Source organism: Clinocottus analis, unplaced genomic scaffold (assembly GCF_023055335.1).
Source record: "Clinocottus analis isolate CAN_PGR_092001 unplaced genomic scaffold, fCliAna1.0.p SCAF_3, whole genome shotgun sequence".
Classification (NCBI taxonomy): Eukaryota; Metazoa; Chordata; class Actinopteri; order Perciformes; family Cottidae; genus Clinocottus; species Clinocottus analis.
Genome location: NW_027176042.1, coordinates 11,685,910 through 11,700,097, shown reverse-complemented (window position 1 = coordinate 11,700,097; position 14,188 = coordinate 11,685,910). Strand labels below are relative to the sequence as shown.

General features: G+C 41.1%; 1 protein-coding gene across 4 annotated transcripts in view; it reads right to left on the bottom strand.

The window, feature by feature from the left end:
- LOC137796171 (low-density lipoprotein receptor-related protein 1-like) overlaps positions 1 to 14,188 on the bottom strand; it is an 85,828-nt gene that overhangs the window by 54,849 nt on the left and 16,791 nt on the right. For all 4 annotated transcript variants that reach the window (XM_068593912.1, XM_068593914.1, XM_068593913.1 and 1 more), the window contains exons 3-6: positions 8,063 to 8,200; positions 3,690 to 3,809; positions 3,021 to 3,149; positions 2,651 to 2,914 (exon numbers count right to left, since the gene is read on the bottom strand). In XM_068593912.1, the coding sequence (XP_068450013.1) occupies positions 2,651 to 2,914; positions 3,021 to 3,149; positions 3,690 to 3,809; positions 8,063 to 8,200 (651 nt within the window). The remainder of the gene's footprint in view (positions 1 to 2,650; positions 2,915 to 3,020; positions 3,150 to 3,689; positions 3,810 to 8,062; positions 8,201 to 14,188) is intronic.

Genomic DNA, 14,188 nt, shown 5'->3' with positions numbered 1-14,188 from the left:
ACCAACACTTAATTTTCTCCGTCATATTGGCTTATTAACAATCGAAATGCCAAACGACTTCTTCTCATGTTTCTCGTAAATGCACTGACATGAAAACAGTAATTTTGTCACTACAGGAAGTCCAGTGGCCTTCAATCGCTTCCTTATTTCAGCAATACAGCTTTAATCCGACATCATCAGTCATGCACATCCTGTCCAAACTGCAGTGTGTGTGGGGGCTGGCTGTGGAGAAACCAGCTGAAGCTGCTGGAATTTCCTGCAAATTCCTCTGGTCCTTAAATTGCTACGGTTCTGGTTAAAGCTGCACGGTTATAGCAACAGTGATAATCCGACTTAAATCATAAAGTTAAGTGCAAATACATGCTTTTCCAAAAAGAAATCAGTGTGGCAATGTTGCTGTAATTTCAAGGAAGCTGTTATAATGTCTTTCGTTCTTGTATGAGCCTGATTAATTGAGGGTTGTACTGAATAATTTGCCAATAACAGATGTGGCGTTAGCAAGGCTCAAAACAGATGGAGAGAGGCATCAGGCTCAATTTTCCTCTTAATACTGAGAGACACCAAAATGCCTCATGCATAATTTTCATCATTTGAAGCTTGCCTGATTGATTCTGGTTTGAAATGAACATATCTCCAAATGACAGTTACAGTGCACTGTGCGAGCATGTGCAAGACAGAGCTCCCGATTGACATGATTCGACCTATTCATTTTCTGTGCTGGTTTGTGCTGAGAGTCTGATTTCTGTCATGTTAATGCATTCTTTAGTCGCATGGAAAAGGGACGTCAAAGGAGAGGAGCCACTGCATTCACTGAGTGAATGTGACAGGTCATAATACTTGTACCCAAGTAAGGAACAAATAAAGAGAAAGGAGAGGAATAAAGCTGAGCTATGTGATTCAATAAAATTCAAGTAGGTCTACAATACACCCCAAGTGTTGTGTACGGATCAAAAATGTGAGTTAAGCTTGAATGTCATGTGTACCAAGACTACATACGGCTGAAAAATGGACAAAGAAAGCAACTGTCTGAAAATGCATGTTGTTATGTTGTTTGAAAATAAATCAAAAGTGAACTTTAAAAAAAGTGGAGTTAAGGGATTGTGGAGAGAACCAGGAAGGACGGGGCAGAGAATATGAACATAAAAACTAAGTGAGTGAGTGAAATGCAATGCTGTTTTAATCGAAGGCCAAGGCATTATATTAATGTTTGCAGATTAGTATGACAACGCTGAGAGTTACAAATCATTTGACAACCAACTTCCTAAACGATACAGTGGTGCATTCCTGTTGCCTTTGTGTGGATAAATGTGTTGTTTCTGTAGTTTTTTCACCGTGGAGACAGGCAGCCTAAAACCAGGCCGCAATACGACGAGGAACTTGAAGCAACCAAGAGATAAACAGATAGAAAGAGAAGTGAATGTGGAGGCTTTTGACCAGCAGGCTGTCTACAGTCTGGAGCACGCACATACGCACTCATTCGGTACCTTAGATCTCTGAGGTCCATCTTTTAGTTTCCTTTTGAGAGAAGAAGAGACTCTTTCTGAAACGAAACTCAAGCCATGGATAACACAGCTGTTTTTAATGTGCTGCCACAATATCTCTGACTCAAAGGCTGCGCACGAGCACGTAGGTATGCTCAGTTCAGTTTAGGCTACATTTATGGACATTTTTTCTCCACCTGTTTACATTTGACTTTAAAGTGAAACACATTTGAAGTAAGTCAGACCAACAAGCCTGGCCAAATCGCCATCTTCAAAGGATGCAAACCAGACAAACATTACAAAAAAAAGGTGAGGATCAGCTGAGGCCTGTAGCCAAAGGTTGGGCTTTGCTACTCAGAGGTGGGATCGTTCTTGAAATGCCAAAAGCGAAGCAGAATTACTTAAAATTATGATTTGCTATATGAACTTCACTGAAGCAGATATCTAAATTTCTGCTGCATTCAGTTCCAGACAGCAACTAAACCAAAAACAAACCTGAAAGCATTTGGTTTAATGTGTTTTTACTGCGTTTACCTGGCTATGTGAAGAGTTATTTCGAGTGATTATGGTTTGGAGGTGTTTTTTGATTTGTGTGTGTGTCGAAACAAGCTTGTAGTCATCCTATTTGATAGTTTCAAGGTCCACATGCTGAAGGAGCTGTGGGCAAAATGGATGTCTGCTGTGCTGTTTTTTTCTGTATTTTTATCTTTACACATCTGTGCTATCAAGTCTCTGCCTCATTTTCGGCAGACCTTCCTCCTTTATATATGAAGCAAGAGAAAAAGTGTGTTTCTCACACATTTTCTAATTAGGCAATCACAGTCACATTAGACCGAGAAAATGCATTGCGAGGGATGAATTTGATGTCAAAATACATTTTCTGGAGAGTAAAGCAGGACTGTATTTTTTTCTATGATCCTACAACCAAAACTAGGAAATTCTGTAAAAAATCATGAAATGGTTGTCAGATTGCTGTGAATTCACAAGTGAAACCCAAAAATAAAACATCTTGGAAAATGAACAATACACACACAGGCTTTGCTTTGTTGCAGTGTGAGGCAATATTTTCTGCTGAGGTATGATGCATTGTGTGTGTAGAACGAGGTTGTAGCAATCTGCTGTGTACTAAATGGACGAGGTGAAGCTCTGTGCTGCTGTGGTGTACTCACGATGCAGGCTGAAGGAGATGTTGATGACTCTCTCCTCTGTGAAGCTCTTCAGATTGGGAATCTTGGCACATTTGAGGTGTGTGGATGAGGGGGCGTCTCCTACATGGATCCAGCAGACAGTCTCCTGGTCGTAGAGGAAGTCCATGGCTGTGGTTTGTTTGGTGCTGGTGGACAGCAGGCTGTGCACCGTGGTGCCACTCAGGGAGGTGGCCTGGATGTTTTGTGAGTTGGCGATCAGCAGCACAGGCAGGCGGTCTACTGGCACTGGAACGTGACATAAACATAACTAATGGTTGACAGGAGGAACATGAAGAGAACAGTCACACAATCTCAGTCAAAACTGATGACCTGCTGATGTTGGCTTACTTACCATTCTTGGCCTTGCATGAGCGGTTGTCTGGCTGCAACAAGTAGCCCTCCACACATGAGCAGGCGTTGGAGCCTTCAGTGTTGGTACAGGACTGGCTGCAGGTCCCGTACAAACTGCACTCGTCAAAATCTGAACCACAGAAACCACAGATGGTCTTGTTAGGGTCTAGCAAATAACAAATTACAGTTCAGAACTGTACGAACTGAAAATTATAAAATAAAATAAACATATCTGCGGATGAGACATAAAAATGCTGATTTAACTTATTAAAAACCAACATTTCTGTGTCTCCTGTTCAGTTTATTTTCGGCAGACTAAAGAAGTGATTCATTAAAGGTGAGGTTGTCTTCGTGAGGTTGTTGCTCATCAACATCTGTGACTCCTCTATTATGTCAATACCTGCTAAGATATGAATGTTTTTAAACAGGCTTTAGTGGGAAAAGCACCACATTCACAGGGCCCCCTGAACTACCCACTGTGTGCTCTGCACTTAATTCAGCTTCTCTAAAACACGAGTAAACACTTTTATCAGACAAGTTAAACAAGCTCATTTCTCTAATTTCACCTTAAATGAAATACAAAGATTTGCTATTTTCCCTGATTTGTTAAATACTTGCAGAATACACTGAACTGCAGGCATCGCAGAGATTGGACATTAAACAAACTCACCTTTGCATGTCTTTCCATCTGCGCTGATCTCAAAACCACTCTTACAGTAACAAGCAGGCCCCGCTGGAGTCACTGCACAGTTTTCCTGACAACTCCAGAGCGAGCAGTTGGACGCAAACTCTGGAGGGAGACAAACAAGATGACAGATGTGAGCTTTTGGAGTGATGCGCATGGAGAGACAACATTGTATAAAGGAGTGACTTAAGACATAAGGCGTTTATTCATGTTTCTTTCCTGTTTCATTCCTGTTATCAACTTTGTTATTGAGCTAAAATAACTGCATCAGTGGTTCTAATGGAGAGTGGTTTTGCACATAATTCTGTGATAATCCATTCAACACGTCCCTATAAACCCACAGATTATACTGTGATCACTCATTTCTCCCACCCTGCTGGGTACTATCTGGCAGAAACCACGAAGACGGGCATGTCTGCAGGTGACAGGCGCAGGTGCTGAAGCTGCCATGGTACACTTTAGTGCTAAAGGGTATTAACGCTTAATGCGTGAAAAAAAAAAAAGACTGCATACTCTCTGCTGCCTCCTCCTGACGATGAGGCGCTTATAAATAATGAGTGCAAAACCTTCAGCGTCACATTAGTTACCAATCAATTTATCAGCATTAGTAGTGGCTAAAGTTGTGATGGAAGTTTGACTTCCAGAAGCCAAACACCGCTCAGATGGAGTTGCTAGATTTGTCCCGGAAAACCAAAAGCCAAACATTTATTAACTTAATTTGTCATGTATTATATCCAACATGTGTATCCTTATATGAACAACGGCTGAATACAGAAGAAGTAGAGATACTAGCTAATGCCAGCTAATGCATCGTCACACTAATTAAAGGAATACTTCACCCAAAACACATGACAAGTCTTGACGAAGTGGAGTAAATGGGGGGCATGATGTTTAACAACAGCAAAACAAGATCAAAACATCAAAACATCCGGTGAACCAGACCATATCCAAGGCTACACACACATCAAACAACGAAGGGCACAAACACAAGCCGCTACAATCACACCTTCCAGTCAGCGGACCGACACAGAATGGAATCTTCAACCGTGCACTGCTCATCCTGTGAGATATAAATCAAGACACGGTGAGTCATAGTCAAACAGACACAGTCATGTCAAACCAGGATGAGATCTATCAGTCACAAGTGATTCACTTTGCCCAGAAAACACTCGCAGACAATTCACACTTACACAGCACCTCCGGGACAAGAGAAGAGGCATCGAGATTCTTACCACAACTTTCAAGATTAAAAGAAACAAAAGCCCGCCGTTTGGGTTCGGTACTGTATCGTGCATGTCGTATTCATGCACTAAATGAATTTCCTCAATCAATATTAAAGTTAAACATGAACCTGAAAAGCTCCAAACAGCAATAACTGCTGAGATAGAAAAAGCTAAACAACACAAATCAGTGGACTTTCTTTGCTAATTTTCAGTGATTATCCCAGACTTTTAAGTTATCTGCATTATATGACAATAAACTTCCATTCAGTGCATTGAATATTATAGAAGAGTATACAAGTCTCCCTGCTGCAGTCCATGAAGCTTGCCGGGACAACCACAGTTCAAATTACAGACATGTCCGGAATTTTCCAAAACAAGTCTGAGCAATGAACAACCAAGATGTGTTTAGAAAACCAACATGGGCAACAATGTAAACAGCCAACAGTGATTCATAGCACAAAAAAAGTGTTTATTTTGCGCAAATAAAAGTACAAGCGATTGCTCTGTTTCAGTGCACACCACTTATACCAATCAGATGGTCCCTTAGAAAACAAAAGATGTCAACCAGAGATAATTATGTTGCAGACGCAAATATACACAAAACCCCAAACAGTTTAGCCTAATTCTGACCTTAAACCTGGAACCAAAACCATAAAATAAACATGGACCCCATATTTGTCCCCAGAAAGCTGGTGCGCCCTCACCAGTGGACAGATATTTGTGGTGAATACAAAACACACACACACGCACACAGGCACACACATACACAGAAGTTAATTCCCACCTCCAAATCCACTCAGGAAAGGAAGCTTAGGTGTATAATTGTGCACCCTGTGCCAATCAAAATTATGAAAATATTACTCAGTATTTTACTTTAGTCAATAAGATTCTTAGTTGTTGGATTTTGCACAGGTTTGAAAAGGCAGTTTGGGGAATCCATCATTGATATGTACATCAGGGTTAGTAGTGAAGCTTCAATACTGATGCCTGTTGGCTATTTGAACATTCATGTGACTAGTATTCGGACGCGATGGACAATATTTGACACAGTGGTGTTTCTATTCTAATCTTTTGACAGACATGACTCCGACATAGAGGAAAGACTCAGTTCCTTCTAAACCTTCACTCTTTCCTGTAATAATTCATCTATCCGGTAAGGATTTGTCGGTCTTTTGCACAATCAAGTTCTGTTTTTACTGAGGTCAACTTGATCAGCAAATTATTGTAAGAGTCAGTATATTCTTTAGGGTCATCATAAATTGCTTCCCAGTTTCGGGTTTCAAAATGACGACTTCCTTAATTTACTGCTTACTTCCTTAATTAATCAAATATTTTCCATTCATTATTCAGTGCTTTCAGCAGAAAACAGCTATTTGCTATGCAAAGATAGTGGGGTAATGACAATATAGTCACTCTCACTCTGTGTGTTATAATCCAAGCTTCTTCTTGCTTTGTTGACGTAGCTGCTGTGCCTGGCTTTTATTGCATGTGAGCGTACCCCTCACAGCACTTAACTCTGTCAGCTTCATCAGCACTGGTAGCTCTGGTAGCTCTGGTAGCTCTGTAATCTCTCTTAACTCTGTTAACTTTATTAGTTCTGTTAGCTCTGTAAGCACTGTTAGCACAGTCAAGAGTTTTGTGTGAAGGCAGTATATTTTATACATTTCCTTCTAAAAACAATAAAAGGGTGTTGAACATACAGTTGGCTGTGTCTACAAAGCATACAGAATAAAAAATAACCACAATATTATTCCATTCGTGTGGTAAATCAATCAGTTACTTAAATTAAATTAAACTTAAATGATCCAAGGATCTGTATTGGGTCCAGTTGTATTTATTATTTATATAAATACATGCGTCAAAATGTGGTGGACGCTAAATGTCATTTCTATGCTGATGACATTGTGATATACTGCTGTTCGTTAACTCTTGTGCAGGCAATTGATCATTTGCAAAATGCTTTTAATGTTGTTCATAATATCCTTTTTCAACAGAAACTTGTTCTAAATAAAGATCAGACAAAACTTATGCTGTTTTCAAACAGTCGGAGTAAGCCACAGAATATCCCTTTGGTGGTCCCTCTTGGTCTGGGCCTCCTGATTGACGACTCCCTCCCTTTTCAACCACACGTACAGTACCTAGTCAAAAAGTTAAGGCTAAAACTGGGTTTTTATTTTCAAAAATAAGATGTGCTTTTCAAATAATGTTAAAAAGCGATTAGCTGCTGCTACTTTTTGCCTGTGTTGGACTCAGGTGATCTTCTTTATATGCATGCCTCTTCTTGCTGTCTTCGTAGGGTGGACGCAGCGTACCATGCTTCATTGCGGTTCATTTCAAACTGAAAAGCTCTGACTCACTACTGTGAGTTATACTCTCGGGTAGGATGGCCTGCGTTGGCCCTTTGCAGGCTCTGTCATTGGTGCACTTTTATTTATAAGGCAATTCTTGGCTTGCTCCCGAACTACCTGCGTGTTTTCATCATGCAGGGAAGTGTCGGACAACACTCTTTAAGTTCTCATGTTATGCTCACTGTACCAAATGCCAGAACGAAAAATGGGAAAAAGGGCTTTTGTGTACTCTGCCCCTTCAACATGGAATATGTTGCAGAATGTTTTAAAGCTCAAAGAACTGATACCAATGACCACTTTTAAATCTAGAATGAAAGAAATAGAGGCAGGTTCCCTAAAATGTAAATGTTTCTTAAATTGACTGTTTTAACTTGTATTGTTCTATGTTTTCTATCTGTAACTATGTGTTGTTTTTATGCTGCTGCCTGTCTTGGCCGGGTCTCCCTTGAACAATCTCAATAGGAGTCTCCTGGCTAAATAAAGGTTCAAATAAAAAATCCCAAAAATTACTGTGAGTTCAGTGTGAAGATTTCAGGGGTGAGAACTGAACAATTAGAAAGCAACAAAGAGAACAACAGAAATCTAGACAGACTGCATATTACTGCTTTCTTTCACACAGACAGGATGCACTACGGCAAGAATTGTATGATTTACCAAAACACTCTTTAACATTCATATTGCATATCCCTCATGTGTGAGAGAGTGTGAGTGTGTGTGTGTGTGTGTGTGTGTGTGTGTGTGTGTGTGTGTGTGTGTGTGTGTGTGTGTGTGTGCTTGACAGTGATACCTCGGCAGTGTGGTCCCTCATCCCAGCCGTCAGAACAATCTGCAGCCCCGTTGCACAGTTTGCTCATGTGGATGCAGAGGTCCGTTCCCCCACACTGGTACTCATTGGGAGGGCACCGTGATATGGTGCTGTGAGGACCTGTGGACGACACACATGATTATGGTTGACTGAAAAGGCAAGTAGCGTAATAAGTCGTTGTACATCTGAATGAATTTGAACAAAAACTTCATTTAACACTGTAACATTATTTAGATCATTTAATGATCTAAATATTTTACACAGGCTGTTTGACCTGGGCATAATTGTATGTAGTGCACCAATCAAATTAGAGATTAGATCATCCAACATATGTATGATACTTGCAAAATGGTAACACATATTAAATCAACTGAAACAGAAAAATATTTAGTAATGTTATTTAAAAACATGGTGGATAACCTTACAAACCAACTGTTAATCTAACCCAAAAAGTTTAACTTTAGTTTGTATATTGGACGTATACTAGATTCAAGTTACACGGTACATCAAAGGAATACACAACTCAATTTGCCCTAGTTTGTGTTTGGAGAGGTCTGTGTGTGGCTCTGTCTACTGAAGTCACTAAAATGTTTTTTTCTGATTGGATTTCTCAGCGGGCAGAAACACAAGTGCACTTTTTCAAAAATGAAAAATTGCACTGCAGCACCTTATCTATGAACACAGCTCCAGCTCTGCAACTCCACACACCCAGTTACAAGGTTTGTTTGCAGCCACGTGGGCACGTACAGTACAGGACTATGTACTTCATAAGATTGATCTTACCATGGGATCCTTGCCATTTCCCTGTGTCTCCTTCATCTATTTTGTCTCGACTATAAACTGATCTGTAACGCAGTAATACTTTCAAATCAATCTTTGTAAAACACTGCCCTTTCATCCTGCCGGTAGAAGACATATTTTCTGACTATGCGTATCTGACAACATATTTGTCAGACTAAAGAAACTGTCAATAGCATCTCTCCCTGTGAGAGCAAAACAGTTTGCTTCATATGTATGGATGGCACTGTCTTGGGCCTCATCCCCAAACAATCTGGCTATGAATAAACTAAAAACAGATCACCCAAATATCTCTCATGCTCACCCTTATTGGAAATAAATAGACCAACTTAGTAGCATATGAACAGGAAAAAACCCATAAATATCATCAGACAAGTAGGGGACAACAACACGATACATTTCTCCATGTGGCAATCAAAGATGATAATGGTCTTAAAGACATTCCTGAACAGCAGATGGACAACAAAGTGTGGAAGATAATTGTATGAACCTTTACTTTGTAACTAAATTCATAATGACACGTCAGGATCCGTCTGAATTACAGATTGTACCACGTCTACAAACATGTTTTGGAAATCAGCTTCTAAGAAAGTCATAGGAATTTGCATGTACCAGACAAACTGATTTTGAAATACTTGTTCAAGAAAACAGGCTTGTTTTTTTGCAGCTGTCCCCCCATTTCCTAACGCGAGATGTTTTGTTCCTTTAATTTGTTTCCCAACAGCTCAGCATTCCCTTTCTCCTCAATCATGGATTGATATTCATCTTTTTCTCATGCCAACTTTGCAGGCAGAACCACAAGACAGAAATTCAAAGAACCATTGTGGCAGCAAAAGATGGCCACAAGAGAAAACTAGCAGGAACTACAAACACACCATTATCCTAGTTGGAACTGGCTAAATAACTACCTTCACAGCATACACACAACCATCCCACAGGTAAAACATCAACAAAATGCACACCAGTGTAGTGGCGTGCCGTCTGGTATTATAGTGGTATGTGCTAAGAGAAGACTTTAGAACACATTTAGAAACTATGAGTCTGTCCAACTGCTCCCTCCAAGACTAATCTATGCAGCTTTAACTCGATATAGAAGTTAATAAATTAATAAAATAACTGCACAAGCAGCAAGGGCTTTTGACTTAATGCCATTTAGTGGCTCTTTTTTTGGTGTTGAGGTTCCCTGCCTTTCATTCACAAAAAGACTAATGACAATTTTTGTCCTTAAGTCCAACTAGACTACGTGCTGCCAACCACTTCTGTTTGTCCACACTGCTGTCGCCAACTGTCCAAGTCTATGGACGGTGAGTGGACTGATGAACTGTATACTTGCCGAAGACAGTATTTGTATTTTGGCACTATAAGTACAAAGAAAGCGCGCATCTACCCTGGTTCAATAATCTGCTTACCGGTACTTCTAAAGCTCATCCATTAACACATTTTATTTTGTGTGATTATGTCATAAACAAACAAAATGTACGAACAATGATTTCTGTTTTCAAAGAGAATAACATGCTTGAACTTTTTTTCGGTGACAGAGCGTGTGAGCAAAAGACAAGAAGAAGTCCCTGAAGTTGGACAATGGTCTCAACGGCGGCTGGTTTAAACAACCAATACACAACATGATGACCTATTATTTGGTGTGCTTCAGAGTACGTACGCATATTTTTTAACTTAAAAAAAGAGAGCCTGGCTGTTTTCCAGTCTTTTTGTTGATGAACTAAGCTTGTCCCCAGCTAGCTCAAGCAATATTATGGTTTTTTTTTTGGAAAACAAATTGCTTCTCTAAAGGGCTCATCTTTCTCAGCCCATGTGCAAAGTCAAACTGTTGGCCTTCCCTTTTCCTCTTCACTCTCTCTCTCCGTCTTTATCTCCTCCCATCATATTTCTTCCGACATCTGTTGACCCATTTACAGTAAGTGTTTAAGAGGGAGGCCAGTGTGTGGAAAACGAAACAGAGTGAGACACAAAGAGAGAGAAGGAGAAAGGAAGCGAGTAGACATAGAAGACCGAGTGAACACCTAGTGAACACAGGAAGTGGCCAGAGCCCCACAAGACTTCATTCTTAAGCGAGCTGGCAGCAGTCGGCAGGGCCGCCGTGGAAAAGGCATTGCGAATTTGAATAAAACAGCGTCTTTTATTTAACATTCCTCTACTGTGAGTGATCCAGGTTAGCAGGCCCAAACCGTTTTCTCTTTGAGAAGTTTCTATTTGCTCTGTTTCTTTTACAGCTTGTTGAAAGGTTCAGTGAAAGATCTACACAGGCTGGCTGGTGCAGCTTCAACTATCCTGTAGCTCAATTAGAGCGTCCAAGGAAAAGGAAAATTATCCTCGTGTTCCCATCACATCATCAACCCATACAGGCGATCCTTGTGTCAGAGCCAGTGGGTGAAAACCAAGGGTGGAGATGTAACTATTCTTTTCCGATGGAGAGCTGAGATTGTTCCAAGGCTTTACTTCTCTGCTACAGACGTCACGGAGACGTAAGCCGATACCAGGACAGAATTCCCTTTCTCCATAGATCTGTCTACAAACAGACGCAAACAGCTTCAACCTACAATATCTAGCTATTCACGGTGACCACCTGATGGATACTTTTCTGCAGGCCACCAATTCACCATTCGAGCGCCAAACAAAGCCTTTCTTCTGCATCGATCAAAACAAGACGGCATAATGGATTTCAGACACCTTGCATGAGCGGAGTGTTTAAACCGCTATACATAGAGGTAGATCACATGCACTTTTCCAGTGCGAGGCAGTGAGGGCAGAGGGAGTGTCGAAAGAGGAAGGGGGGCAAGAGAACTAAGGCCATTGTTTGGATCACACAAATCGGCTGTGAGCCCCCTACAAAGCAGGCTGAGCCGCAGTGCTGTAAGCAGCACCGCGTGCTAAGCCTGATCTGAACTGTGGCACGGCCACCTGGAGGGAGAGCCGGCAACATGGCAAGGGCCACGGGGACACAGTGATGAAGAGGAAGCTGGCGCTTGATGATTATGTGCTGTTTTAGGATTTGTATTTTAAGGCACATTTTCCTTGCTAGCTTAGGACTGTACATACCTTCATGACTGTCGAGTTTTGTTTTTCATAAGTAAGAAGTATTCATCTTGGAAATGATCTCTTGATCTGTATTTCTTCTCCAGTGGTAGAAAGTAGGCCCGACTGACGAAGAAGGAGTCAGAATCTGGGTCTGGATCAGGCTGTCCCTGTGCCCAAAGCTTGTCAGGCTGTGGGGATTTTCCATTCACTAATTCATGCCTCCACTCCATATGCAAGTCAACACAATGCTTATTTAACCAATAACAAACACACAATTAACAAGACGCTGCCAGTGCTAAAACATAAAAGGGAGTATGTGAGGCCAACTCAGCAACGAAGCTACTATTTCAGCATAGACATGACAATGGCACAACTACACTTACATATCCTACTAACAAGCAAGATAATTAAAAATAATCATTTTCATAGACATCAACCAGTCCCATATAGCTGAATAATTTAACATGTTGATCCATAAATATACCTCATAAATAAATAGTGTTGGTTTCTCTGACCACTGATGGCCATGTCCCCACAAACCGGCTGTGAAGCTCTCGGCCCACATGACATATTTTTGGACGCAGCGCCCGAATCTTGACCAAGCAGCCTCAAGGCGCCCCTTGACCTCGAACCTTAATCTGCCCTGCCAAATAAACGAAAATCCAAACAACAAGGACACAGGACAGAGAAGAAGAAAAACAAGACGCAGCAACAGAAGAACTTAATTTAGGCTAGAGGACACAGTGGCTAAAGTGAAAGTGTGTTATTTGTATTTTGATACTCAACACAATCTTGTCAAAAAGATCACAGGCAGCAAAAGAGCGGGCACAGCAACAGAGCAGAGCAGACAGGGCAACATTTGTTTTTTGGTAATAACACTGTTTATTTCTGACAGCTAGCCTATAAACACTTCACTGTGCAGGTGGAAAACAACACATTAACCTGCCACTCCAATCACACCTGTGAGTGCCTCACAACTACTACAGTGGGTTTATTTACTGCTCCGTGAATTCCCTTTGTCCAGGCGATCACACCACAGTTTAACAATGTATTTATACAAGCTGACAGCATGAATGCTCTTTATTATAAGCATCTCTGGCTTTCACCCTGGTGGCAGACTGTGTGCCCTCTCTGCACTTGATGGTCTCTGGCTCTCTCTCTGCTTCCCACTTTGCGTCTAAGGTATCAACACCACATTTTCATTCCTTTCTGGGGGGGTTTCTGGGGTGGCTGTCAGGGCGACAAGCAAAGCAGGAAGGTCTAAATCCAGCTCTCAAAGGCACAACAAACTGTGCCTTCCTCAAACACAGCAGTACTACTGCCACTAAGCAAACAATTCTATCAGCAAAGTACATTACAATATTTATTCAGGACAACACAACCAGATAGTACAACCAAATAAATAGATTGAGCATAGGTATTAGTTATGAACTAGAAAGAAGTACACAAAGAAATAAATGGTGAAATTTCAAGAAGTTATGCCATCCATCACACACACCTTTCCTGAATCTTGTGCATCAAAGGGCAGAATAAGGTTTTTAGGCTTTTATTTTTTCATAATTTGATTAATTTGCCTCTTATTTCTTCACAGTGTGCTGAGGAGTTAAAACTATTGGTGTTGTGCAAGTTTGTTTTGTAAAGAGCCGAGAGGGGGCAATGCTGCTGCCCCAGATTGACTAAATATCTGAAAGGCATTTAATCTGTTTTGACTTAAAGTTCCTACCCAGAAAGCAAGACAAGTTTTATTCATCAGAAGTGCCAAGCAAGCTCCTCTCCAGACAGTCGTTTTCATTTGTTACATAGGACAGACGACTAATTATTGCGTAGAAAAACAGCTATGCAAATGACAGGAAAGGCCTAAGGGGGTCGGAAATAAGGATGAGAGTAATCGTCCCTGTTCAAGCCAAGAAACCCGAGGAAACCGAAGTTAAACATCCACGACAGAAGACAGGCTGTGTATTCAATAATGCAATCTCGCATAAGGGATGTAGTCATTTATTACCGCTACTTATAAGTTACAAGGTAGTTTGCCGTACAGACAGAGCAGCCACAAGGCATGGCCAGGTGTTCAGCATCTGTGAGTCTATAGCTTCAAGTTGCAGGGTGGAGGGCTTCAATCATCATATTGTTATGGGTTATGTCCCTCCTTCTACCACATCACAAACCCTGCTATCTCTGTTCTTGTCTCTGCTTTGCTCCCTGTCTCCCTCTCCCTCCTCCCCCACTAGTGTTCCTCTGTCCCGCCCAACCCCCTTTTGAGAGAGCCCTGCTGAG